Source organism: Chelonia mydas, chromosome 8 (assembly GCF_015237465.2).
Source record: "Chelonia mydas isolate rCheMyd1 chromosome 8, rCheMyd1.pri.v2, whole genome shotgun sequence".
Lineage (NCBI taxonomy): Eukaryota > Metazoa > Chordata > Testudines > Cheloniidae > Chelonia > Chelonia mydas.
In genome coordinates, this window is record NC_057854.1 from 96688116 (window position 1) to 96713148 (window position 25033).

Genomic DNA, 25033 nt, shown 5'->3' on the forward strand with positions numbered 1-25033 from the left:
CAGACTGAACATCCTTTTTTATCAACAAAATTCAGCTTGCTTATTCAGATCCAAGCGTTGCTAATGTTATCCAGCTCATAATTGTTTTCTAACTTGGTTCACTGGGGTGGAATATCCATTGTATATTGTCATTTTATGTTGAAGCCTTGGAGACTGGTTACTTTGGGGAGCTAGGTATTCTTTGCACAAAGAAAAGAGCTCTAATGAGCTACTGTTGTTTATTTTTCTGTAATATAATTGATTGAGTTCAGTAAATAATGTAGCATCTGTTATTATACTATGTGAGGAAATGTCAAAACAGAAAGATAGTAAGCAGGTGGTTGAGGAAAGAGAGAAAGGAAATAGAATCTATTTAATTATATTATTTAAAATATAATCTCATAGCAGACACATAAAAATTAACTTGAGCCACAAGAACATTAAAAAGCTCTTTTGGATTCACACAGAAAATGCCTGGGATTGCAAAAGCCCATGTGAAGCTCTATGTATAATCGTTTATATTGAGATATAATGTTTCCCAATGTCTGCATGTAAGAAGCAGATTGTTTAAATGATCTTGTACCCTTGCCTCTGCCCCATTCTGTCCTTTTCATGTAATTCGTTTCTCCCTCTAAATGACTATGGGGGAGATTTTCAAAGACACAAATAGCAATTGAGTGCCTCACTCCCATTGAAAATCAATGGGAACTAGGCACTTAACTGCCTTTGAAAAATCTTTCTCTTTTGTGCCTTTTTTCATATCATCCCAATTGTTAAGATTTTTTACCAACAGGTGCCTGAATGTAGGCTCCTTTAGAACATCAGGCCAAACTAATTTAGCAGGCATCTTCTTTTGAAAATCCTGGCCACAGGATTCATGTTATACTAGCTCCTGGAAGCCCTGGTTAGGATCGTGGCCGAGAACAAATTCACAGGTAGCTATAATTCCTGCCCCAAAGAGCTACCATCTAAGGAGACAAGCAACATACAGAGCGTGAATAAGAAGACAATCAAATATATATATGTTTTAGATACATGTTTACATTTGCTTACTTTTATAAGAACATAAGAACGGCCATACTGGGTCAGACAAAAGGTCCATCTAGCCCAATATCCTGTCTTCCAACAGTGGCCAATGCCAGGTGCCCCAAAGGGAATGAACACAACAGGTAATCATCAGGTGATCCATCCCCTGTCGCCCATTCCCAGATTCTGGCAAACAGAGGCTATGGACACAATCCCTGTCCATCCTGGCTAATCACCATTGATGGACCTATCCTCCATGAATTTATCTAGTTCTTTTTTGAACCGTTTTATAGTTTTGGCCTTCACAACATTCTCTGGCAAGGAGTTCCACAGGTTGACTGTGCGTTGTGTGAAAAAATACTTCCTTTTGTTTGTTTTAAACCTGCTGCCTATTAATTTCATTTAAGTTCTTGTGTTATGAGAAGGAGTAAATAACACTTCCTTATTTACTTTCTCCACACTGGTCATGATTTTATAGACCTCTATCATATTTCCCCTCCCCTTAGTTTTCTTTTTTCCAAGCTGAAAAGTCCCAGTCTTATTAATCTGTCCTCATATGGCAGATGTGCCGTACTCCTAATCATTTTTGTTGCCCTTTTCTGAACCTTTTCCAATTCTGGTATATGTTTTTTGAGATGGGGCGACCACATCTGCATGCAGTATTCAAGATGTGGGCATACCATGGATTTATATAGAGGCAATATGATATCTTCTGTCTTATTATCTATCCTTTTCTTAATGATGCCCAACATTCTGTTCGCTTTTTTGACTGTCGCTGCACATTGAGTGGATGTTTTCAGAGAACTAACCATAATGACTCCAAAATCTTTCTTGAGTGGTAAAAGCTAATTTAGACCCCATCATTTTATATGTATAGTTGGGATTATGTTTTCCAATGTGCATTACTTTGCATTTATCAACACTGAATTTCATCTGCCATTTTGTTGCCCAGTCACTCAGTTTTGAGAGATACTTTTGTAGCTCTTCATAGTCTGCCTGGGACTTAACTGTCTTGAGTAGTTTTGTATCATCTGCAAATTTTGCCACCTCACTGTTTACTCGATTTTCCAGATCATTTATGAATACGTGGAATAGGACTTGGACCCAGTACCGACCCCTGGGGGACACCACTGTTTACCTCTCTCCATTCTAAAAACTGACCATTTATTCCTACCCTTTGTTTCCTATCTTTCAACCAGTTACCAGTCCATGAGAGGACCTTCCCTCTTATCCCATGACTGCTTACTTTGCTTAATAGCCTTTGGTGAAGGACCTTGTCAAAGGCTTTCTGAAAATCTAAATACACTATATCCACTGGATTTCCCCCTGTCCACATGCTTCGTGACCCCCTCAAAGAATTCTAGTAGATTGGTGAGCCATGATTTCGCTTGACAAAAACCATGTTGACTATTCCCCAACAAATTATGTTCATCTATGTGTCTGACAATTTTGTTCTTTACTATAGTTTCAACCAGTTTGCCTGGTACTGAAGGCCTGTAATTGGTGGGGTCACCTCTGGCGCCCTTTTTAAAAATTGGAGTCACATTAGCTATCCTCCGGTCATTTGGTACAGAATGATTTAAATGATAGGCTACGGACTACAGTTAGTAGTTCTGCAATTTCACATCTGAGTTCTTGAGAACTCTTGGGTGAATACTATCTGGTCCTGGTGACTTATTACGGGTTAGTTTATCAATTTGTTCCAAGACCTCCTCTAATGACTCCTCAATCTGGGACAGTTCCTCAGATTTGTCACCTAAACAGAATGGCTGAGGTTTGGGAATCTCCCTCACATCCTCAACCATGAAGACCGATACGAAGAATTCATTGAGTTTCTCCGCAATGGTCTTATCGTCCTTGAGTGTTCCTTTAGCATCTCGATCGTCCAGTGGCCCCACTGGGTGTTTAGCAGGCTTCCTGCTTCTGATGTACAAAAAAAAATTTTGCTATTACTTTTTATTATTTATATGCACATAAAAAAAGACTTTCCCACTCTGCCCTCAGCCGAGCCATTAAATATTGGCTGATTTCTTGTAGCTGTTGCAGCAAAAATGAATCCTGGTGCTTGGAGCCATTTCTCTGTGGATAGCATTTTTCCTTTCCTCCTTTAATCTCTCCTTAAAATCAACTTTTTTGCCTTGCATTTTTCCCTGCTGATCCTCCTATGACTATGGCTGTTCCCACTTTCGTGCCTCATATACGCTAAATAACCTGTATGCCTTAAATATATAGAAGAAATATCCCAATCAGAGCATTTTAGTTACAAGTATTTTTAGTAAATCTAACAGGTAGGGGATTTGTTTTCATTGTGAATTGCTGTCAGGAGGAGGAAGAGATTCCTTAGTTTCAAATGGTCAGTTATTTTGCCGAGAGGAGTACAGTTTGATAATAAAAAGTATTTACAAAAATAAATGTATTTAATGCCTTTAATTTGTACTCTTTAGAAAGCAGTTGAGCACTTGACAGTTATTCCCTCAATCAAAAATGTTGATGCTTTTTTGCCAAACAATTAAATTACCTATCTCCATCATGCAGTAAACTGTAGGTTTAATTATGTGTTATAAAGGAAGGGTTTATTTTAATTAATTGTCTGGTGGGCTGTTATTAAGAAATGCACAAAAATGGTTTTGTCATTGAGACAAAAAGCACAGCTAAAGTTTTGGAGCCCTTGATTCCTCTCGGCGTTTTAGCATGAAAAATGGAAAAACTCCCATGCCTAAGTAGTTAAATTGAAGCTAAATGGTCCTTTTTCTTTCCTCAGGCTATCAGGCTATCTCTAGAGCAGTCTTTGCCTCCAGAGCCAAAAAAAGAGAGCACTGAGTCAGTCAGCAAACTGCGTATCCGAACACCTAGCGGAGAGTTCTTTGAGCGGCGTTTCCTGGCCAGCAGTAAGCTGCAGGTTGTCTTTGATTTTGTAGCTTCCAAGGGATACCCTTGGGAAGAGTTCAAGCTGCTGGGCACCTTTCCAAGGAGAGATGTAAGTAAACATACCTTCTGTGAATAAATTCTCCTTATTCCTAGTTGTATGTATCAAGATGGCATGTATGTTACAGCATGAAAGATGAAGGTTGGCTTGGTATGTTGTAATATGGTCAAGCTCCATGACACAAAGCAAGTCAGGAGCTAACATGAGAGCCCTAGGACAGAGGTTCTCAAACTGTGGTCCGTGGACCACCAGTGGTCCACGAGCTCCATTCAGGTGGTCCGTGGATAGTTCTGTCAAAGGTGCGCGCCTGGGCGGCCGCACACGAGAGAATGAAGGGCCACCCACCTCATTAGTGGAGATGCGCAGGCCTGGTGCCAGGACCCTGGAGAAGACGCATGTGTAAGGTGAGGTGGTGACCTTGGGGGGAATGGGGGTAGGTGGGAGGGGGCAGTGGGGAAAGAAGAGGGCGTGGGGGGAATTTGGGATGTGCAGGGCTGCAGCAGCCAGAGAAAGAGGTGACTTTCCCCAGCTCCAGGGCTGCGTCTGCCAGGGAGAGATGGCCCTCCTTCCCAGCCTCAGCTCTGTAGCTGCTGTGGTGGGGGAGAGACCCCCTCCTTCCCAGCCTCAGCCTGGGAGCTGCTGTGGCAGGGGAGAGAAATTATTATTAAGGGTTTTTTTTATATAGCGCTTTTATCCAACTATTACAATAGTTAACTAATGGTACAAACATTTGGAAAGATCATTAAGTGGTCTGCCAAGACCCACAGCAATTTTCAAGTGGTCCGCGGAAAAAAAAAAATTGAGAATCACTGCCCTAGGGCATGTTGTTATATAAAAAGCTACATCAGAAGATCCAGACTTTCAGTGGCAGAGGGGGAAAAAAATTCTAAAGCAAAAAATGTAAAGGGTCAAATTCAGTGAGGACTGGACACACACATCCAAAAACAGAGTTTGACCCAAAAACTTTATTCCCTGTTTTAAAAGAAAGTAGAATCCCTCTTGCTTAGCATAATACTCCCAAAGTTCATTTGGTGAGCAGCATTTCATCTTCTCTCCTGGACATGAAGTTCTGTTGTTCAGATTGGTGTTCTGATCTTCCTGTTGATGTCCATTTTGCTTGATGTAATTTGTGACATGAGTAGAAAGGGCTCTGTCAAACCATAAATGAGTTATCGGGTACTTTAGCACACTTATCCCTGATAAACTATTCATCTATCCCTTACGTAATCCATAAAATCAAGTAAATAACCACTTTTAATTCTTGCCTAAAACTTCTTTTGAAGTGTATACAAAAAATAATGACGTCCTATCTGGTGTGAATGACCATCATTATAGGCTGTACTAACTCCCCGATCCTCAAGTTTGCTAATTTATCTGTGGTTAAACCTGCCATGGATTCTGATCACTAGAGCTTTTCTTATACTAGATTTCTTTGAAGATACTCTTTTTGGTGATGGTGTTGTCTGCTGAATTATAACTTAGATTTTGTTTATAGCATAGTTGTTACTACTAAAATAAAAGGCAATGGGCCCAATCTGGGTGTGTCCAGCTGAGTTGTGATCAGTGCAAAACCTGAGGTCGGGAAAGGGTGCAAAGACAGCAGCACAAGTTATGTCAGTCACTGAGCGGTGGGGCTTGGCAGCATACCAGCTACACACCCCATATGCTGTGGTGGTGGGGAGATTAGCTCTGTAACCCGTGGATTGCGCATGCCGGAGAAATCCTCAGGTGGCTGGTTAAGCTGGCTTTATGTCCTTTTTGCACCATGAGAGCCCACTATGTGGGATCCTTTGCTAGGTCCACCCTTGTCTTCTCCTCCGCAGGAAGTTCACTCAGGATAGGACTCAACTCAGAGTGTTTGCAGTGCCATTTTGTAATAGCCATCTGTTGCTTCAGGATTAGTGTCTAGTTTGTAAAAGTCATCTTAAATTACAGCCCGCCCAAAAAGCTCTAGAAATATTTGTACTTAACAAACATATCCTCTTGAGAGCAGGCTTGATTTGTGATGATTGGGACATAACTGTGAACGGGATTGTAGATATCTGATGGCTTGTCTTGAGCCATGTCTCAAAGGCAGAAAAACTGATTTCTAATCACAGAATCTGTCCAAAGAGGCAGTTAAGAGATGTTGAAAAAGAAATAGATGCACTTTTATTTTGAAGGTACTTATAACTGGTGGAGAGGAGAAACAGATTTGAAGTGGGAGGCGGAGAAATGCCTTCCAATCCCATAAATCTCAGCATCACCCCTACGCATGTTAGGAAGCCGGCAAACCACAACCAGTGCACAAACTATCAACATAATATCAATTCCATAATGGGATGCACCCAAGAATACCATTCAAACACCCTGAAATCAATGGGGAGAAAGAATGTTAAGGGGCAAACCAGTTAGAGGACTTGGCAGTGTTCAGATCCTTCCCCTTCACTTCTTCTCAAGAAGCCAGGCAATGATCTAAATCCTGCTCCCCTTTCCCATCAGGCCCCACTACAGCATGAGCTCCAAGGAAGCAAGGATTTAATTATGTGACACACAGACTAGCCTCCCACCACACCCCACAAAAACCCACCACAATGGCATCTTCAATATGAGACTCCCTAGCGCTTCAGAACAGCAGCCTCATTAAATGGAGAAAAGTACTCTTTCCAGTATGGACAATGTTAAGCAGTTTACCTAGCCCCAGGTAATGGCTTTTAATTACAAAGTAGGGATCCTGTTAGCTTGGCAGTGCTCTCATTAGAAGAGTATAGACATCAGTGACCTTATTGTACCTTTCAAAATAATGATGAAATTGATAGATCTCTTTGGATTTTTCGGGATGAAAAGTGCTACACAAAGTAAGAGAGGGGGAGGATTGATAAAGGACCTGGGAGTCAGGAAACTTGGCTTCTATTCCCATGTCTGCTACTGATTCAGTTGTGTGACCTTTGGCAAGTCACTTAACTTCTCTCTGCCTCAGTTTTCTTTCTATTAAATGGAAATACTGATATATACCCACCTTCATAAAGCACTTTAAGATCTTCAGATGGAAAGCATTACATAAATCTTAAGCCCAAGATTTGCAAAACAGAGTGCCTTCATTTAGGCTCCTAAATCCTATTTAGGCAACTAAATAAATAGCCTAATTTTCAAAGTTGCTGAGCACCTGTGGCAACCTTTGGAATCAGTGAGTCAGCTTTAGGCTTTAGATACTGTGGTGAGAGTTGCTATATAAGTATCAAGATGAAGAAAAGTTGGAAAAATTTAGCCAAAGAATTTATTATTATTTCACATTGGTAGTGGATTAATGAGTGATCATCTGAAAACTAAGTACATTGATGAGTTAGGATCTTGGGTAAAACCCATGTAAGTAAAAACATGTTAAGTAAAAAGAGTAAAGCGAATGAAGCAATGAATATAAGGCCTTATCTACGCTGCCATTTTACAGCGCTGCAACTTTCTCACTCAAAGGATGTGAAAAAACACCCTCCTGAGCACTGCAAGTTTCACCGCTTTAAAGTAGCAGTGTAGACAGTGGGGGTGGGTTTTTTTATAGTGCTGCTGGTGCCACGACTACACAGCCATGTTAAAGCGCTGCCTCGGCAGCGCTTTAATGTTGCTAGTGAAGACATGCCCTAAGTAAATTCAGGAGATGGCTAGATTTGTGTGCCAAAAGAATGGTAGAGGAGATTAAATGGCAGTAGGAAGGTTGGTTTAAAATAAACTTAAAGGAAGCAGACATGTTAGGCTTGATGGCCTTTTGCTGTTTTTATTAGTAAATAAACTGATTTATATCAGTCTCATGTGTAACGATGTATGGTAAAAATATTTCAGATTATGATTTTAGAAGAGCAACCTAATTCCAATATTGAAGGCATTTTGGTATTGTAAATAATAAACTCCAGGGTATTCTATACACGGTAGGAAGGCATGCAATGCTGAGTTACAGGATGCACTCCTAAAATCGTGCATGTATATTGGATCAGCCTCTGACTCCTTGCTATGTAATACATTTCGTGTCAAGCTGTAGTTTGCATATAGGGCTGTGATTCTGAAGGACTTCTTTTGTGTGGGGGGATGGGGCTGGGAGTGAGAGGCAGCAGGAGGGGGTAAAATTCTCCACCTTTTAATGTGAAAGTGTTGTACGTCTGAACACTAGTAAAACACAACAACGTTATTTATGAAGTTGGATAGGTATGAACTGTACAGGGCACAGATCATTCACCGTGGTGTGAAATTTTGCCCAGGACCAGATATTAGATAATTAATTGTATTAAATTATTACATTGTACCTTTAGTCAGTCTGAATTAATGACCCCCAAAATAAAGCACTTGCTATTTAAGTAATTACTGTCATGATAGAAAGTAGATAAACAATTGGGGACAAGCAACCATCACTAATTCGACTGCTCTCCCTGTCCTTTAACACACAAGGTGGCTATCCGATTTGCCTACCCCTCTGGCTTGCTCTGATCTGGCCATTAATGCCATAGAAAATGGGAGCAGGTTTTCATGGTACTTTGAAACTATACCCTTAGTGTCCCCACTTGGAAAAAGGAATTAATGACACTGACCTGCTTTGTAAAGCGCTTTGAGATGTACTGATGAAAAGCGTGGTGCTGGCAGCGGCATTATTTATACTGGTGGAAGGATGAACGAGGTTTTCACTTGGGACATTTTTTTAATGTAAATTTTCAAAAAAAGCCCTTTTAATCCTTATCTCTTACAACCCTGTACCATGAATTTCAAATTGGATCTGCTTTGAAATATACGGGGTGTGAGTTGTATCAGGAGCTGAAGTTTAAGTAGCTCTGTATGCTTTGGGTATCCATCCCAACAGGGTACCTCAAGCTATGGGTATATAGTGTTCTCAGTAGTGACCCCTATAACTATTACGTTGGCAATACCTCTAAGCCTGAGCATAGCCATGTTTAAAATGCAAATTCTGGAGTCACTGGCATTTAGCCTGCTGGCTATATGGTTTTCCCTGTCACAGTACACTAGATGGCGAGTGCATGGTCATAGTATATTTGCTCCCTAAATTTGGGGAATGCTATTTTTCTCTTAATCTGAACCATGTAAAGTGCACCCATGTGTGTGTCACAAGTGGATGCAATGATGACGATACACTATACGCTAAACCAAAATATCTTTTATTGCATTTGAGAAAGAAAATGTATTAATTGTTTCTCTGTGATACAGTATCCATAATTCATAGACTTCAGAGACTTGGTTGCATGAAAATGTGTGATCAAACATGAGTGTAATTTCTGGCACTTGTGTATGTACAGTTTGCTGCTTTGTTTAGAGAGTAGGTGTATGTGAATCTTCACTCAATAAGTGAATTCATTTTTTGTTGTTAATGCTTCAGTTCATATTTGTGTGGTTAATTAGGTTACTTCTTGGAGCTTAGCTTTCAAACATGTTCCCCTCTCATACTAAAAAGAAGCACTCTAATTTTAGTATAAATGAAAGCATTTCACTTTATTTTTCTATCATCTTAATACACTTTGGGAATCCTAATTCACCTTGGGAATTTGCTGCCCAAGAGGGGATGGAGTCATATAAACAGGAAACGTCCCATTTCTTGTATTCATTTTACTGTTGTTCTCAAAATAACAAAGAATATTCACCAATGCAGCTGAAACAATACTCTAGCCAGAGTCTGAAGTAGCATGTGTGGAATTCCATTAATCGCTAATTAACTTTACTCCATCTAAGCATGTAATCCCATTTTTAGTGGAACCAAAGTGAAGAAGAGCAATCTCAAAATGTCTCCCATGTTACAGGTCTTCCAACTTACTTAAAACAAAACAAAAACAAGCCTTTTGCTCTTTACACTGTATTGTTCCTGTATTTAAATACTGTGCACAGTTAGACCCCTGTAACACACTCTGGTACATGGACAGTGTGTCTACCCTTATCGCAGCTTTTTGGGGGATATCAAAATGATTTTATCAAAACACTTAATTTTGATACGGTCAAAGCGCTTCATTTCGACTTCATTATTTCAGCTTTTTATAAAGTATAATAAAAGTTGAAACAATAAAGATGAAATGCAGGACTTTGACCTTGTCAAAATAAAGCTCTTTGACAATTTTTCATTGAAAATGTTGACAAAATTGATACATTCCTGTGACACATTTTGATTTTGTGTCAGCGTTTTCTGAAAGAAAACTGTTCATTCAGAAAATTTTCAACCAGCTGTACAAAATACTCTTTTTAACGCCCTCAGTTCAGATGCCCCAACAGAATGTTGTTGAAATATTTCCACATCTCCAGTAAATAAAAATTCATTAGTTCTATATTCCTGTTGTTTACACAGATATGCTTGGCTAACTTAAAGTCGGAATCATAACCTACTGTAAATACAAACTTCTACATGAGTAAATACACAGATTAACCTTTTCTAGACACTACTTGTTGTTTTAAAAACAGCAGTAACATTCCAACGCATTTAAGCACGTGCAGCGGCTTGTTACTGGGACTTCCTCACTGACTATGCTGTCCATCCGCTGACACTAAGTGAATACTAACCACCTTTTTCCTTCAGTACTGCAGCCATAGCAAATTGGATGCCAAGCCCAATGCTATATTTCACACCAGTGAATCTGGCTGCTTAGTGGATTCCTGACTAATACCTTTGAAGAAGCTTGTTTTTTCTGGCCACGTAAGTGGTTGGTGTAGAAATATCTGTATTGTAATCAGCAGGCTAAGCTTGTATTTACTATACGACGGGGTACTGTGAATATAGTTCTGTGCAGCTTTTTCATGACATGCATGTGCAAAGGCTGTGTGTATGTAAACAGACCTTTTTAAAGGAGGGGGATGCCCTTTTGGTATTTGATGTGAAATGTGCTTGTTGGCTTTCGCGCGGTCTACATGTTACGTTTTTATGGTTCCTTCCAAAAATCCCTTTACCAACCACTGAAATGCACCCACCTCTTGCATGTTAACACAGCAGCTATTTAACAACACTGCAAAAGCAGAGCTAGCCCTAGAAACATGAGTCTGCTCTTTCAGCAATATTCACTTCGCTTTTGGCCTTTCCACGAGCCTTCTTCCAGCTTGAAAGCCCTCCCAGGTACCCTCAGCGATAGTCCACCAAGTGTACCAGCTACAAAATCCATCCAGTGCCCAGTGGAGAAGTCTGCAGAAGTCTTCCTGAGGCCTTTGTACATCTTACAGAGCAAGCCTTTCTTGACATGTTAGATCAGAAAGTGAAGGATGCCATATCCAATGAATACTACAGGGGACAGTTTAAGTAAACAGAACGGAATTAGCCAGATTGGAATTTGGCCAGGATATCAGAATTAACAGCCTGTGCTTGCGAAAGTATTATGGCATCTTTAATGACTAACCAGAAAGTTCCTGACCTTGGTTTTTCATGGTATTTGAAAGACACCAACTTGCAGCAATACAGTACCCCATAGCACCATGCAGGGGCATTGGCAGAGCTTTGTACATTCTGTGCTTACAAGTTTCCTTTGGAAATCAAAATTAAATCCTGCAGGTTTTTTCTGCCCTCAATTTCCACTTTAAGTGTACACCAGTGTAAACCATTTATTTTAGAGAGTCTTTTGCAGATAGTGTACTGGAGACTTAAGCTCTTTATTTACTGTATCTGGAAGCCTTAGTAAGCTAAGACTTCTACAGTATTTCACATTTATTTATTTGAGCCATAGCTTAGGATCAGGTGGCAGTTAAGTCACTTAAGGTTACTCAAATGCATCTAAAATGTTGCTTAATAATTCAGAACCAGTTTGCACTGTTTAGAGTGTTAAGATTGTTTAAATCCTTTTAATTAGCCAATTCCAACAGCAGTTTGAAAAAATGGGGAGGGGGGAAATCTGTTTCTCCTAAAAGCTAAAATAAATTGAATCTAACCCACACTGTACAGTGCATCCAGTCAAGACAGATGCTGATCAGGATTTCAGTAGGTGTAGGGCCAGGCTGTTTTTGATCATTGCATAGGTGTATAAGGTAGGGGAGGGATCACCTCCTCCCTATGTACCTTATGTCCCCTCCAAGGGCCAGGCATGAGCACAATCCCTGGGCTCCCCCAAGAGCAATGTCCCGCAGTACCTGTTGTGGTGGAAGCCATCCCAAAGGAGGCAGGGCCATATGTATCCCTGCACCAGTCAGTATTTCTAGCCAGAAGCATAGAGGCAAGCACATAACCTCCTCCTATGGGATGGTATAACCTGCACCTCTCCCCTGTGAGCTGGGTGCTCCAGAAGAGTTTGTATGGCACTGTCAGTTCCAGAGCTACTGCTGCCTTCCAGGAATAGTCTAGCTATTAGCTCATTAGACAGTGTGCAATCCTCAAAAAGACCTAGGTCCAGGAACAGCTTTAGGATTTAGCTTCCTTTCTCCTCCCTTCACCTTGGTGGAACACTGGGAAAAAATGAGCAGGGTGCAGAAAAGAAATGCTCTCAGCCATACGTGGAAGGACTTGTACTATATTGTGCTCATATCCAGTAGCATACTGGTACTGAGCAGCACTGTAGAAGCTTCAGTGAGGACTGCCTGCCTGCTCGGCTGGTTACAGAGCTTCTGCAGCACCTTTGGCTGTTTTAATGGAGACAGGGGATTCAGAGTGTAAAAAGTTGACATGTCGGCTCAAATCATATGTTACTTCACTGAGATGATGTTCATTTCACTGGATAATAGCTAGGATTGGAATTCTTCACTGCACTACTAAATTACAGTGTGCTTGCTACTGTCACTGGAGATCATGCTCTAGTATCAAGGGGCTAAGCCATTAAAATGAAACAATCAAGACATAAAGAAACCTAACAAATAGGTTTGGGCCCAGTATTTGATCTATCTTAAAGTTATCTGATGAGACACATCTTCTGGATGTCAAATACATTTTTAAATTCACGTTATTCCATTGCTGAATTTTATAAGCTATGTTTGTAAATAAACCTTGGACTAATTCTGTAGTTCACAGACCTGTGCTAATACAAATTGATGGTCCTGGAGCACGAACAAGTCATTAAAATAAACCTCAAAAGTTGTCTTCATTTTAAGCTCTAGGACATAAATCAATGTTTTCCAAGGACAAAATCAGCTAGAGAAATAAATGTTTTTCTAAAGTTTTAAGAGGCTCCTACAACTCTTCCATTTTATTGCATGGTTAATGGCACATTTCCTCTTTGTCATGATTTCTGCAAGTGGAGAAAAAATTTAATTTGACCCAAGTAATCTCTTCAGTAGGTTTTAATCATTCATATTTCTTGTTATGTAAAATAGGAACTGTTGTTTCTTTTTTTAAAAAATAACACACAGTTTAAATGTTAAAAACTTTGCATTCTCCCGCATGAAACTTCGGATTGTGTAGAACAAGAGTTCTCAACCTTTTTCTTTCTGAGCCCCTCCCTCCCCCCCTCCTCCCCCAACGTGTGATTAAAAACTCCATGCCCCACTTGGTTTTCTGCATATAAAAACCCTGGGCCAGCGTTCAGGTTCAGCAAGCAGGGCAAAAAGAACAGGAGGACTTGTGGCACCTTAGAGACGAACAAATTTATTTGAGCATAAGCTTTCGTGAGCTACAGCTCACTTCATCGGATGCATGCAGTGGAATTCAGTACCTCACAAAAGCTTATGCTCAAATAAATTTGTTCGTCTCTAAGGTGCCACAAGTACCCCTGTTCTTTTTGCAAATACAGACTAACACGGCTGCAACTCTGAAACCTGTCATCAAGCAGGGCAGTTGTCCACGGCCCCATGCCATAGGGCGCCTGACGAAGCTAAGTTGCTCAGCTTCTGCTTCAGCCCCGTGTGGCAGGGCTCAGGGCAAACAAGCAAGAATACTTCCACTGTCTACAGGGTAAAATATTCTGCCCAAATGCACCATTCCCTGCCCTCTTATCCCGCAGCACGCTATTTTATAAGATGTTTGCTTCAGGAGAGACCCAAGTACGTTATCTGATTGCAGGGGGAAGTATACTGTAGTGAAACTGGGGAACTCTGCTTTAGATTATAGCATGATCCAGGCTAAACTGGCCCTTTCTAAACTTATGTCTGTATTCAAACTGGGGATGTAATTTCCAGCTCAGGTAGACGTACATGCGATAGCTATAATTGAGCTAACATGCTAACAGATGCCTAGCTGTGGCAGCAAGATGGGCTAGCCACTCGAGTGCATACCTAAGGACCTGGGCAGGACTGTGCTCAGGGTGGCTAGCCAGTCCCACCACCTGTGCCACGGTGGCTGCGTGCTATTTTTAGCAAGCTAGCTTGATCAGAGCTGCCTGCATACGTCTACCCAAGCTGGAAATTACGCCTCTAGCTCGAATGTAGACATACCTTAAAACACTTCTTATTTTTCAACTTGTGGTTCATGCTTAACATTCATTCTATCCATTTTTGCACACAGGAAAAAAATGTTGTATCAAAATACCCATAAAGAGCCTTGGTAACATTAAGACATTAAAAATGCAATGTCTGGTTACTAGAACATGAAATGATCTTCTGCTGTTTTGGTAACTGGATAAGTAAATACATCAAACTAAATTGCAAACGCGGTCCTGTGTACGTTATTTATTCTGTCAGTCATGTTTTTATATAGTGCTCATCACTATCCTGTCTGAGACCTTCATCCTTTGAACTTTTATTAAAAACCCTTTTGGATTTTTGTCCTATACAATCATAATTAAATGCATATAAATCCCATTTCTGACCAGTACTTTCTCACCAACCTACATCTAATAGTCTATGTGGAAACACTATATTTTGCTTAGAGTGTCGTCTTGTGGAGCTCTTGTAGTGCTTGCGAGTCTTGATTGGATGGTCATCGGGTTTGTTTAGCTCCTGGTGGAAACTTCTGTGACACCAGGGAGTTTTCTCTCTCTGTTTCCCCTCCCCGCTCTTGAAAGAAAATGTTGTTGCTGAGAATTCGAATTTGGTCAAAATAAAAGTACTGGAGCAGTGCAGAGATGGGATTCAGCATCGAGAGAGGGATGGTATAGCACACATTGAGCTTCAACATCCCCTGGTGGCTGATGCAGAGCAACATTCCTGTCTTTCTAATGACCGCCTGCCTTTCTAATTGCTGGGGGGGTGGGGAGGGATGCTGGCTGCTGCCAATGAGGAGGAGAGGTAATGAGATTATGTGAAGAAAAAGTTGGCATACATTGAAACGTTGGGGAACAACCTGTTTTTCATTCCCTTGGCTCCTCCTTCAGAAGGATGGGTGAAATCCTTAAAACCCTGTATAGACCAGCTCTCATTTTAGTCATTGTCTTAAGGGGGTCCAACAAGATAAGGGAAGTTTTATGACCTGCTGTCCTTCCCACACAAAAAAGGCAGTAATTAAAATTCACTGGGGGTATAATGTAACCTGTAAAAGCAAGGAAATATTATTTATTACATTATTATCCAAAATTACCCTTCCCCTAAAGATCTTACCATCTAAGAAAACCAATAGATACAACATGCAAACAAATTAGTCAAGATGGTGATTGGTCACATCTTGAAAGCTCCTTTGTATGTTTGTTTTGTTTATTATAGGTGGGGCTGGTAGCACCACCTAATGCAAAGGTTGTCCAACCTGTTTTCAAATGCTTATAACTTTACTAATCTTTCAATTGCTCAAACTGAAATTTCCCATGCCGGGTGTCTGCCTCAGGCTGAAATTTTTGGAAATTTTCAGCCAAATGGTTCAACCCTTGCCAGAAACAAGGCTAAGGAAAATACATTGTTTTGCACACACTAAAAATTTCTGGTGACCTTTTCTTTGAAAAACTCTAGTGCCTACATGTTGTGGACTTGAGATTTGGCAGGGGGATAGCCTTTGTGTCAGAGATGTACATTTCTTTTGCTGCCCCTGCAAAAATCTGCCCAAATTTGGCCAAGTTATAAGCCTTTGAAAAATTGCAGTTTACATGTGCTCAGTAGAGATTTGTTTGAACTATAGTACGATTCCAAGATTGTCACTCTGTCCGTGTGTCACTCTGAAGCCTAGAAAGTCTAATGAGTCAATGTGAAGCAATAGAAACAGCTAAAAGCATGGCTGAGACCACTTTTTCTTCAGAATATCACTAGGTTCAATCATCACTAGGATTTGCAGTCTGTCACTGTCCAATTTTTAATCTTAGCCTTTTGACTTTATACCCATGAGGTGTACAGATACAGTCAGGCATGTATCTATGCCATGCAAAGAGTCCTAGACCATTGTGATATCAGAGGTAACTGAACAAATCACCACCCTTACTCTACAGCTGATTTACATGCATCAGTTTCATTAGGTGTGAGGGAAACTGTACAGATGAGATTACTTGGCCCAGCTGTTTTATTATTAAATCCCCTGAAGGTTCCATCTGCACTGTGCATGCTCCATCCTGGGAAGAGCAGGACTTTCCCTGCAGTTGCTGCTGTGGGCCGGCACAGGTCCAAGCACCTGACCCATGTCTATGCTACTGGCTAAATCGGCACTGCTGCAATCGATGCAGCAGTGTCGATTTCGTGGGTCTGTTGAAGACACGCTAAGTCGACGGGAGAGCACTCTTCCATCAATGTCTGTACTCTGCCTCCCTGAGAGACAGAAGCTATGTTGACGGGAGACCACGTAACTGAACTAGCATAATTTAAATTGATTTACAGTGTCAGTGTAGACCAGCTCTGAGAGCAGTCTTTCCTCTGCTCTCAATGACATCCCTGGCAGCGTAGAAGAGGAAGCTGCCCAATTCTAATGCAGAGGGGACAAAGGCTGGACCTGCTTGGGGGATTAGATTGGGAAAAGGAGTATGGGGAGGGGAAGGAAGACTGGGACTGGAGGTTGCCAGGTTGGGGAGAGGGAAGCTAGGACTGGCAGTTGGGTTGGGCAGGAAACTGGGATTGCCTCTGCAGGAGGACTGGGACTGAGAGGCTGGGTAAGCCTGTTACTGGCAGGACAAGGAGACTGGGGGTTAGAGGGAAATTGGCTGGGAAAGGAGACTGGAAGCTAGGGGTGGAAATGGGGGAAGCAGAAGCCAGTAGTTGAGAGAAAGATGGAGATCAGATGAGGAGCTGTGGGGGAGAATTGGGACTGACTGGATAAAGAGACTGGGACAAGGAGCTGCGAAGGGGAGGTGGGAGAGATACTGAGTGAGGTGCCCAGGGAGAGAAAGTGGGACTTGAAGCCAGTGGAGATGGGAAATTAGGGTTCTGGGGTGACTGGAGACCAGTCTCCTGGGGAGTGGAGACACAAAACAGATGAGGAGCTGGGTAGAACTGGGACTGGCTGGGCAAGGGCACCGGTGACAAGGAGCTGATGGGGACTGGAAGTGGGATGGAGAATCCCAAGATATGAGATTAGGACTTGCTGAACAAGGAGATTGGGAATGATTGGGACAAGGAGCCAGCTGTGGGGGAGAGACTGGATTGGGACCGGGACTTCGAGGGGATGAGGCAGAAAGGGTCATACTTGGGGACAATGGGCAGAAGTCTGCCCACTAGAGCACATTCCTCTCCGGAGCATAGAGTAGAACCCAAATTTCCTGAGTGTCTATATTCCTCTGCTGCCAGCAATGAAACCCATTGGCAAAGTGTCCCATTCACCTCTAATGCTGGCCCACATAAAGAATGATAACCTACTGCTGCTATCAGTTACTCTGTTAGCTCAAGTGGCAGAGGTGTGTGTCCTGGATCCCTCGAACCTGCTGATGACCCAGGTGTGTAGCTATATGACATCACATGGTGGAATTTCTTGTGGATTTTCCATGACAGCTAAGTTCTTCTGAGCTAACCAGATCCAATCGGCAACTAATATTCAAAGTTTAAGCACGAGAAGTGGGGTGATTTGAGCCTTTAACCTTTCTGACAGGCCAAATTCCCGTCTTCCCTTCTTATCCCTTATCAATCCTATTTGAATATAACACTAGGCCTCCAGCAGAACCTTCCTTCCCTGTATCCAACCTTGCTTCTTATCCAAATCCATCTGTAGACAGAGTGCCCCACCAGTGGCATAATGCACACTCCTCTCTCCCCACCTCCAGCCCCCTCTCCCCCCAGACATTCAAGTTGAAGGTATTAGCTCTCTGACCTCTAGTGATAAGGATTCAAAATCTTACTCATTAAATGCCATCAGATCAATAGGCTGGTTTCTATCATTTTTAATTGTAACATTTGTTATATTAGTCACATCCATGGACAAAACACTACCCATATCTCACCATGTACAGTATCACTTGGATCATTCTTACTGTACATTATACTTTTATGCAAGATTAAACACTATACAAGATTAAAAACACTACATACTATAATTCTCACTACACGTCGTCCAATTGAAATCAGTGGTGCAAGAATTCCATTCAGTTCAGTGCAATAGGTCATCATAAAAGAAAGAGTCATACTCTTGAATCTGCTTCCTAAACTTCTCCAGAACTTTGTGGAGTCTGTAACACACACAGGCAAACAGTTCATTCTAACTATTCTGCAACAAATCTACACAATGTAATGATATAATAAAGGGCAAGAGGGTGTGATCTAGAAGTTAGAGCAAGGGCGTGGGAGCCAGTACTCCTGAGTAGACCTGGATGAAATATTTCAGGCGAATATTTTATTCAACAAAAAATGCCGTTTCAATCAACCCAAAATTATTGGTGAATTTGACATGAATAGTTTCAGCCATTCACAAAACAGACGGAAGAGGTAGAGGTAGAAGAAGAGGTGGTGCTGCTGCCCCCTGGCACTTCCCCAATCACCTTTAGCCCAGTGATTAAGGCACTCACCTGGGATGACCCAGGTTCAAATCCTTGCTCTGGAACTGACCTGAAACAGGCCTTTTCTATTCGCCAAAGCTTCTGAAAAAATTCAGATTCAGTTCAACTCAAATCAATTATATTTTCCCCCAGAACGGCCACCGAACTGAAAACTCAGTTATTCACCCAGCACTATGCCTGGGTTCTGTTCCCAACTCTGCTGCTGACTCACTGTGTATCCTTTGCCAAAAGACACAATCTTTCTATGCTACAGTTTACCCATCTGTCAAGTAAGGATAATAATACCTAATTCACAATGACCATTTTAATGTTTGTAAAGTGCTTTGAGATCCTTGGGTGAAAGTTACGATGTAAATGCAAACTCTTATTATTAACTTGTTTAATTTGCTCTGTCCAAAGTTGCTGAAAGCCACATATGTTGCAGTGGAACTATGCTGTAAAAATGAGCTATAGCAATACACGACTGCATAAAAAGATAAGACTTGCTGATGCCATTTGAATATGTTTGGTTTTATTTTTTAAAAAATACTAAAAGATCTAAGGACATCAAAGACTGAGCAGATCTAACACTGTTTTGCAGTGCAGTAAAACTTCAGAGTTACGAACATCTTGGGAATGGAGGTTATTCATAACTCTGAAATGTTCATAACTCTGAACAAAACGTTATGGTGGTTCTTTCAAAAGTTTACAACTGAACATTGACTTAATACAGCTTTGAAACTTTACTCGGAAGAAGAAAAATGCTGCTTTCCCTTTATTTTTGTAGTAGTTTACATTTAACACAGTACTGTATTGTATTTGCTTTTTGTGTGTGTGTGTATGCACGCGTGTGCTGCTGCCTGATTGCACACTTCCGGTTCCAAATGACATGCGTGGCTGACCGGTCAGTTGTAACTCTGGTGTTCGTAACTCTGAGGTTCTACTGTAATGCCAACCCCAACTGTTAAAAAATCATGAGCCAGGCCCCAAAAACTCATGATATTTGTTCAAAAATCAAGACCTGTTTAAAAATAATAAATATGTGGTTCCTTTTATTTGGATTCTGGTGTTGTAACGGTTAGGGTTTACATGTTCAACATTTTCTCAGCAACTACAAGGGCTAGAAACTTACTTTAAAAAAAAAAAAAAAAAAAAAAGGGAAAGTTGAGATTTTCAAGTAATCACATGGCCCGAGCAGCTAAGTCTGGAAGAAAAGTCCCAAATATCACAAGATTCTCTATAAAATTGCAAAACCGAACAACACCCATTTTCGGTTTATTGTGTGTTGTGCTCTATTGGTGTGCTCAGCTTTGTACAAAAGACACTACCTGTCCTTCTAGATGGTAGTCCTCTGGAGGAGGACGTGGTCTCCGCCTTACTTAGCTTACCATCTAGAAAGACAGGTAGTCATATAAATCAGGCACATATGGCCTGGATAAGCAGGATCTATGGGCAGATCCTCAGCTGGTGCAAACTGTCATAGCTCCACTGAAGTCAATTTTTACCAGAAACCTATATGGATTTTGTGGGGGAAGGATTAGGAGTGTGGGGGTCAGGTTGTAGCGTATCTTTCTTTGATGTGTTAATATTGGTTATTGGATTAAATACACATCTTGGAAAAAGTATGTTGGATCTAAAATTTTGTTTTTAAAAGTATCCAGAAGTCAGGTACATATAGGTATAGTAACTCAGTCACTCAGTGTTTCCGGATTAAAGCTTTTTGTTGTGAACAAGATGTGTAATGTTTTATTTGCCATGTTTTGCTAACTATGATATGATATAATGTTCCTTATTTGTTAACATGACAGGTTTCTTTCATTCAAATTAAAACTATTTTCAAGTGAATTCAGCTAAACCAGATCTAATTGCATTTATTTCTGTAAAGTACACACTCTTTATTTGTGCCCACAGTTGAACCTATTATCCAGATAACTCTTTTACACACAGAGATTATTATTTTAACAGGTAGAAAGGAGTCACTGTATTTGTTTGTGTGTCAGAGTGAAAATATAGTTTTTTAAACAGATTTAGTCCTTTACCAGGTGTGCATTTAAGTAATTTTCACTGCATTTATACTTAGGGGGATTAGGAAAGAGAGTAAAAGAACTCTTTGTGCATTTGATTCATGAAATGTATTCATGCGTGTGTAAGTAGAAGAGAGATTTGTGCTACTCAAGAATCGGATCCTTGTCCTAGGGTGTAGCGAGAGGTGAAGGGTGTGATATTTGCTGCTCAAGTACGTGTTATAATAATTGTATATTCAGTTCATTATTTTTAAGTGACCTTCCTGGGCATTAAGCCATTTTTTTTTCTTATCTCTTCCCTGCAAGGTTAGGGTGGGTAAGAAACCAGACCTTGTAAACAGTAAAATTGCAGCTGTACAGGATGCGAATGTGTAGTAGCAGTACACGTAGGTCAGTTCAGGTGAGCATGCCAATGCTGCAGAAAATGAGTTTGGAAGGAAAAACTTTTTTTTTGCTATAAAAAGATATTAAAATGTATAGATTATAAAACGCACCAATGAAAGTTATTTCCATAGAATATCATAATCTTGAGCACTTGAGTAAGCACATTATTGTACTTTAAGATGTACTTCAAGCTCCTGAACATCCAGTCCTGCTCCCATCACCTTCTCCCATTTTATGTGGCGTCCCAACAAACACTAAGCCATTGGCATCGTGTCAGACATAGAACCCTGATGGAGCATGAAGTCAGCTGACAGGGCCTTTTATACAATATATAAAAGGTTGCTCTTGTTTTATATCCCTTGGAATATAGAATAATTAAAACTTTGCAGAACCACTAAGTTATTTAAAAAGACATTTACCTGACTTCTTCATTGGGCCAACTCTATGCCCAATCTGCTTTTGTAACCATGGGATACGTAACCATCATTTGAGTGTGAGCTAGTGACTGATGTGGAACTAGATTTCATGGGATCTGAGAATAAAAAGAAAAAAGCAAGTAAACAAATGTACTGAATGCCTCATTTGAGGGGAATGTTGCAAACAGTAAGGCACTTCCATGTGTGCTGAACCTTAAGTGCCTGAGTCTCACTGAGAGCAATGGGACTACTTGGGTGCTTAGGGTTAAGCACACACTTAAGTTCTTCCCTAAATTGGGGCCATAACATGCAAGTCAACTTTAGATAATAAACAGGATTTCTGAACTCATTTTCTGTTCAGTTTAACATATGTACTACACAGTAGTCTTCAGATGTATATATTATACACACACACACACACACACACACACACACACACACACACACACACACACACACACACACACACACACACACACACATACAAGCGAGCATGATGAATGAAAGACATTACATCAGAGCAAAGTTTTAGAAGTGCCAGATTTTATTTTCATGTTGTATCAATGTAACAGATTATAAATTGAATTAATATAAATAAATTGTAAGTCTTTGGAGTTACACTGTGAAATAGCTATATAAATCTGGCTAAGCAGAATAAATCTCACTAGAAAGTGGGGTAGAGACACCTGTGTTAGTGATATTTCTTACAGGGCCTTTGATCTTGGTTGTATACTACTCTCTTGGTTTCTAATTCTAAAGATATTTTAAGTTACAAGGTGCTTTAGTTTAGTCCTGTATTTAATCATTTATTCACCAGTTGAAGCATTTCTTTTGGTCAGAGGTGTGTTCACTAATAAAGCTTCTGTTCTTTTTGGTAAACAACATATTTACAAACCACAAATAACAAAAGTAGAAGCTGCAGAAGGGTTATGGCGTGATAATTAAGTACAATGGCGACCCATATGAACAGAAAATGCCACGGAGCTAAAACAAAGCAACAACAGCTTTGTTTGTTGACAGATGTAGGAGCCATATTGTTAGTTAATTGGGTAATGGTGTAAACATTTGCAAACTCTGCTGTCCCTCAGTGAATTAAAAAACAGCACACTGAAATCAAGGGTGAAAAGTGGCACAGGCTTCTTACTGCAGGTACTCAATGTTGCTTTTAACTAACTTCCCACATATAAAGAAATTGAGAAAAGGACATCGCTCCTCATTGTTATTAAGGTAACTGAAGTTTGCAAACCCAAGAGTTTTGATTGGGATGTATATCATTAATTACACGCAAGTGAATAATAGGTTTCCATCTGGTTAGAGTCTGGAGGATAGTGTTCATTAACCCAGCATTGCTTTTCAAATCCGTTTTTGCCTGATACAAACAAATCTCTCTCTCTCTCTCTCCACCTATATTTTCTTGCTTTTGCAATAAAGGAGTTGTGGGATTTGAAAAGAGAGAGGATCTAATTAGATACAGGTTTAAACTGAACAGAGAAATAAAATTGCTTCTCTCAGGTGCACTGTACCTTTTGTGCTGAGAATTATAAAGGTCCCTATATACTTCCCTTTCAGTGCTTAAATCCAATGGACTGTAGCAGAAGAATACTAAAGCATTAAAAATGCAACAAAGGTACTTAATTAGTATACTTCTGTAATCACAAACTTAAACGCACTACTTTGGCTGTTTTTTACGTAACAGGTTTGCTTTCTAAGATAACCTTTCAATAATTTAAGCAGCATCTGTGCAGGAATGCATAATTGGAGTGTAGATAATAAGGATCTAAAATGAATTTTAATAGTCTGGTGTCTGTACATACTATTTTTCTTCTCTACCATTCACAGATAACTCACTGTGGTATCTAAAACATAAGAAAATATATCCCAGCATTGCAAATTGAAAATATGCATCCGTATTTTAAAGTTCCATTACATTCATCAGGGTGAATGAGATTGATTTTAAATGGGCTTAGAGAAGTGATAAGCACATTTTTTAAAATGTAAAAATAGTGAATTATCTGTAATTGCACAGTAAAACAGTGGCAATAAAGTTATTTGGAATAAATGTTATAAAATTAAAGGGATACCTCAACTTTGGTAAGTACAATATTTTACTACTTTAAAAAAAAATCTGTTTTCCCAATCCAGTCTGATATTTTGAAAACAAATTTTTCAGTACAGTTTTTAATTGCATTTTAAAACTTCTAGTATACCAGGATTGATAAGAGAAGCATACCATACCCAAACTGCATTCAAGGCAGAAATGAAAATTAAATACACTAGCTGTTAATTATAGTAATTTCTAATACCTGACACACTTGGGACCCTAGTACGTCACTGATTCTTTTTTTTTTTTTAAGCATTGATTTCTGTTAAGAGTACTCCTTAAAAACCAGTGGCATGGTATGGTCATACGTAAAACACTTCTTCCTTCTAAATAAGGCTTGTCTGTATGCATTTGTCATTGCTGTTTTAGCATAATGCTAATAATACAGTACTGTACTCATGCGCATACCTAAATAACAAACCAGTATGCATGTGCAAAGAAAGAAGTAAAAAATGGGTTAGCAAACAGAACTAAAGTTCAAACTATCAATGAATTATTTCAAACAAAGTAAAAAGTAGTGTTTAAATATTTATATCAAAACCTTGCCATTGTCCTTTTAAATGCCACAGTGGTGTTATACAAAGCTGGATGTTACAACATACAAATGTTTGATTGAGAAGGCTGGGCTGTCCTCTCCACTATTTTGTGTATGTGAAACATTTCACTAGGAGGTATTTGTTGGTAAACTTCCATAGCTATAGAGACTGAGCCTAAATGCATGGATCAAGCCCATATGTTGGACAGTTTCCAAGGCACTTGAGCACATACTACATTTCAGTAAAGCACTTAAGTACATGCTTAAATTTCACTAAAGTTACTTCAGTGGGGCTTGAATGCTTTGTTGAACAGGGATGAGATTACTCACAGTTTAAAGTGAAAGCGAGTAGTAGCTGAAGGTGCTCAAAGCCATAACAGCCAATTTTAAAAGGCATTTAGGAACGTAAAGATGCAAATAGGTGCATAGTGGGGTTTTCAAAAGCACTCAGGCACCTAATTCCCAGTGATCTGCTTAGCTAGATGCTTACTGCATCTTTAGATTCCTAAATGCCATTAAAAATCTGGCCCTTTAATGCTTTGCTGAACCAGGGCTCAAATGGATAAAATATAAAGCCAATCCTACATTCTTGCACACTTAAATCTCCCCTTGAAGTAAGTGGGCATTTACGATGCACGTGAGCTTGTAGTCTGTTTGTGTCTCTCACCTTCACCCCCAGTGTTCCAGTAATCCTTTCAGAATGACATCCACTGTGACAAAAACAGATATCTTCATCCTGAAGATAATGAGGGAAAGTAAAGAACTTTTCTCTGAGCAAATGTGTAGCATCTCATTTTAAAAAAAGGAATCTGGTCTTTCACCACGGTACTGGGAATTCACAGAGCTCCCATTAGCACTAATGGGAATTACCTTTGTGAATCCCCCAGGCAAAAATCAAAACTGCTCCCCAGTGAACATTAATCTGTACTCCTGAAAATATACAGTTCAAAGGAAATTTACTTATACATGTCTC

General features: G+C 40.1%; 1 protein-coding gene across 4 annotated transcripts in view; it reads left to right on the forward strand.

Moving 5' to 3' along the window:
* Nucleotides 1-25033, forward strand: part of FAF1 (Fas associated factor 1) — a 302183-nt gene that overhangs the window by 274892 nt on the left and 2258 nt on the right. For 3 of the 4 annotated variants that reach the window (XM_027824594.3, XM_037907794.2, XM_037907795.2), the window contains one exon: nucleotides 3767-3982. In XM_027824594.3, coding sequence (XP_027680395.1) covers nucleotides 3767-3982 — 216 coding nt within the window. Of the gene's footprint in view, nucleotides 1-3766; nucleotides 3983-22993; nucleotides 25025-25033 lie in introns of those variants that run through there. The other variant, XM_043552605.1, reaches the window with a different exon arrangement.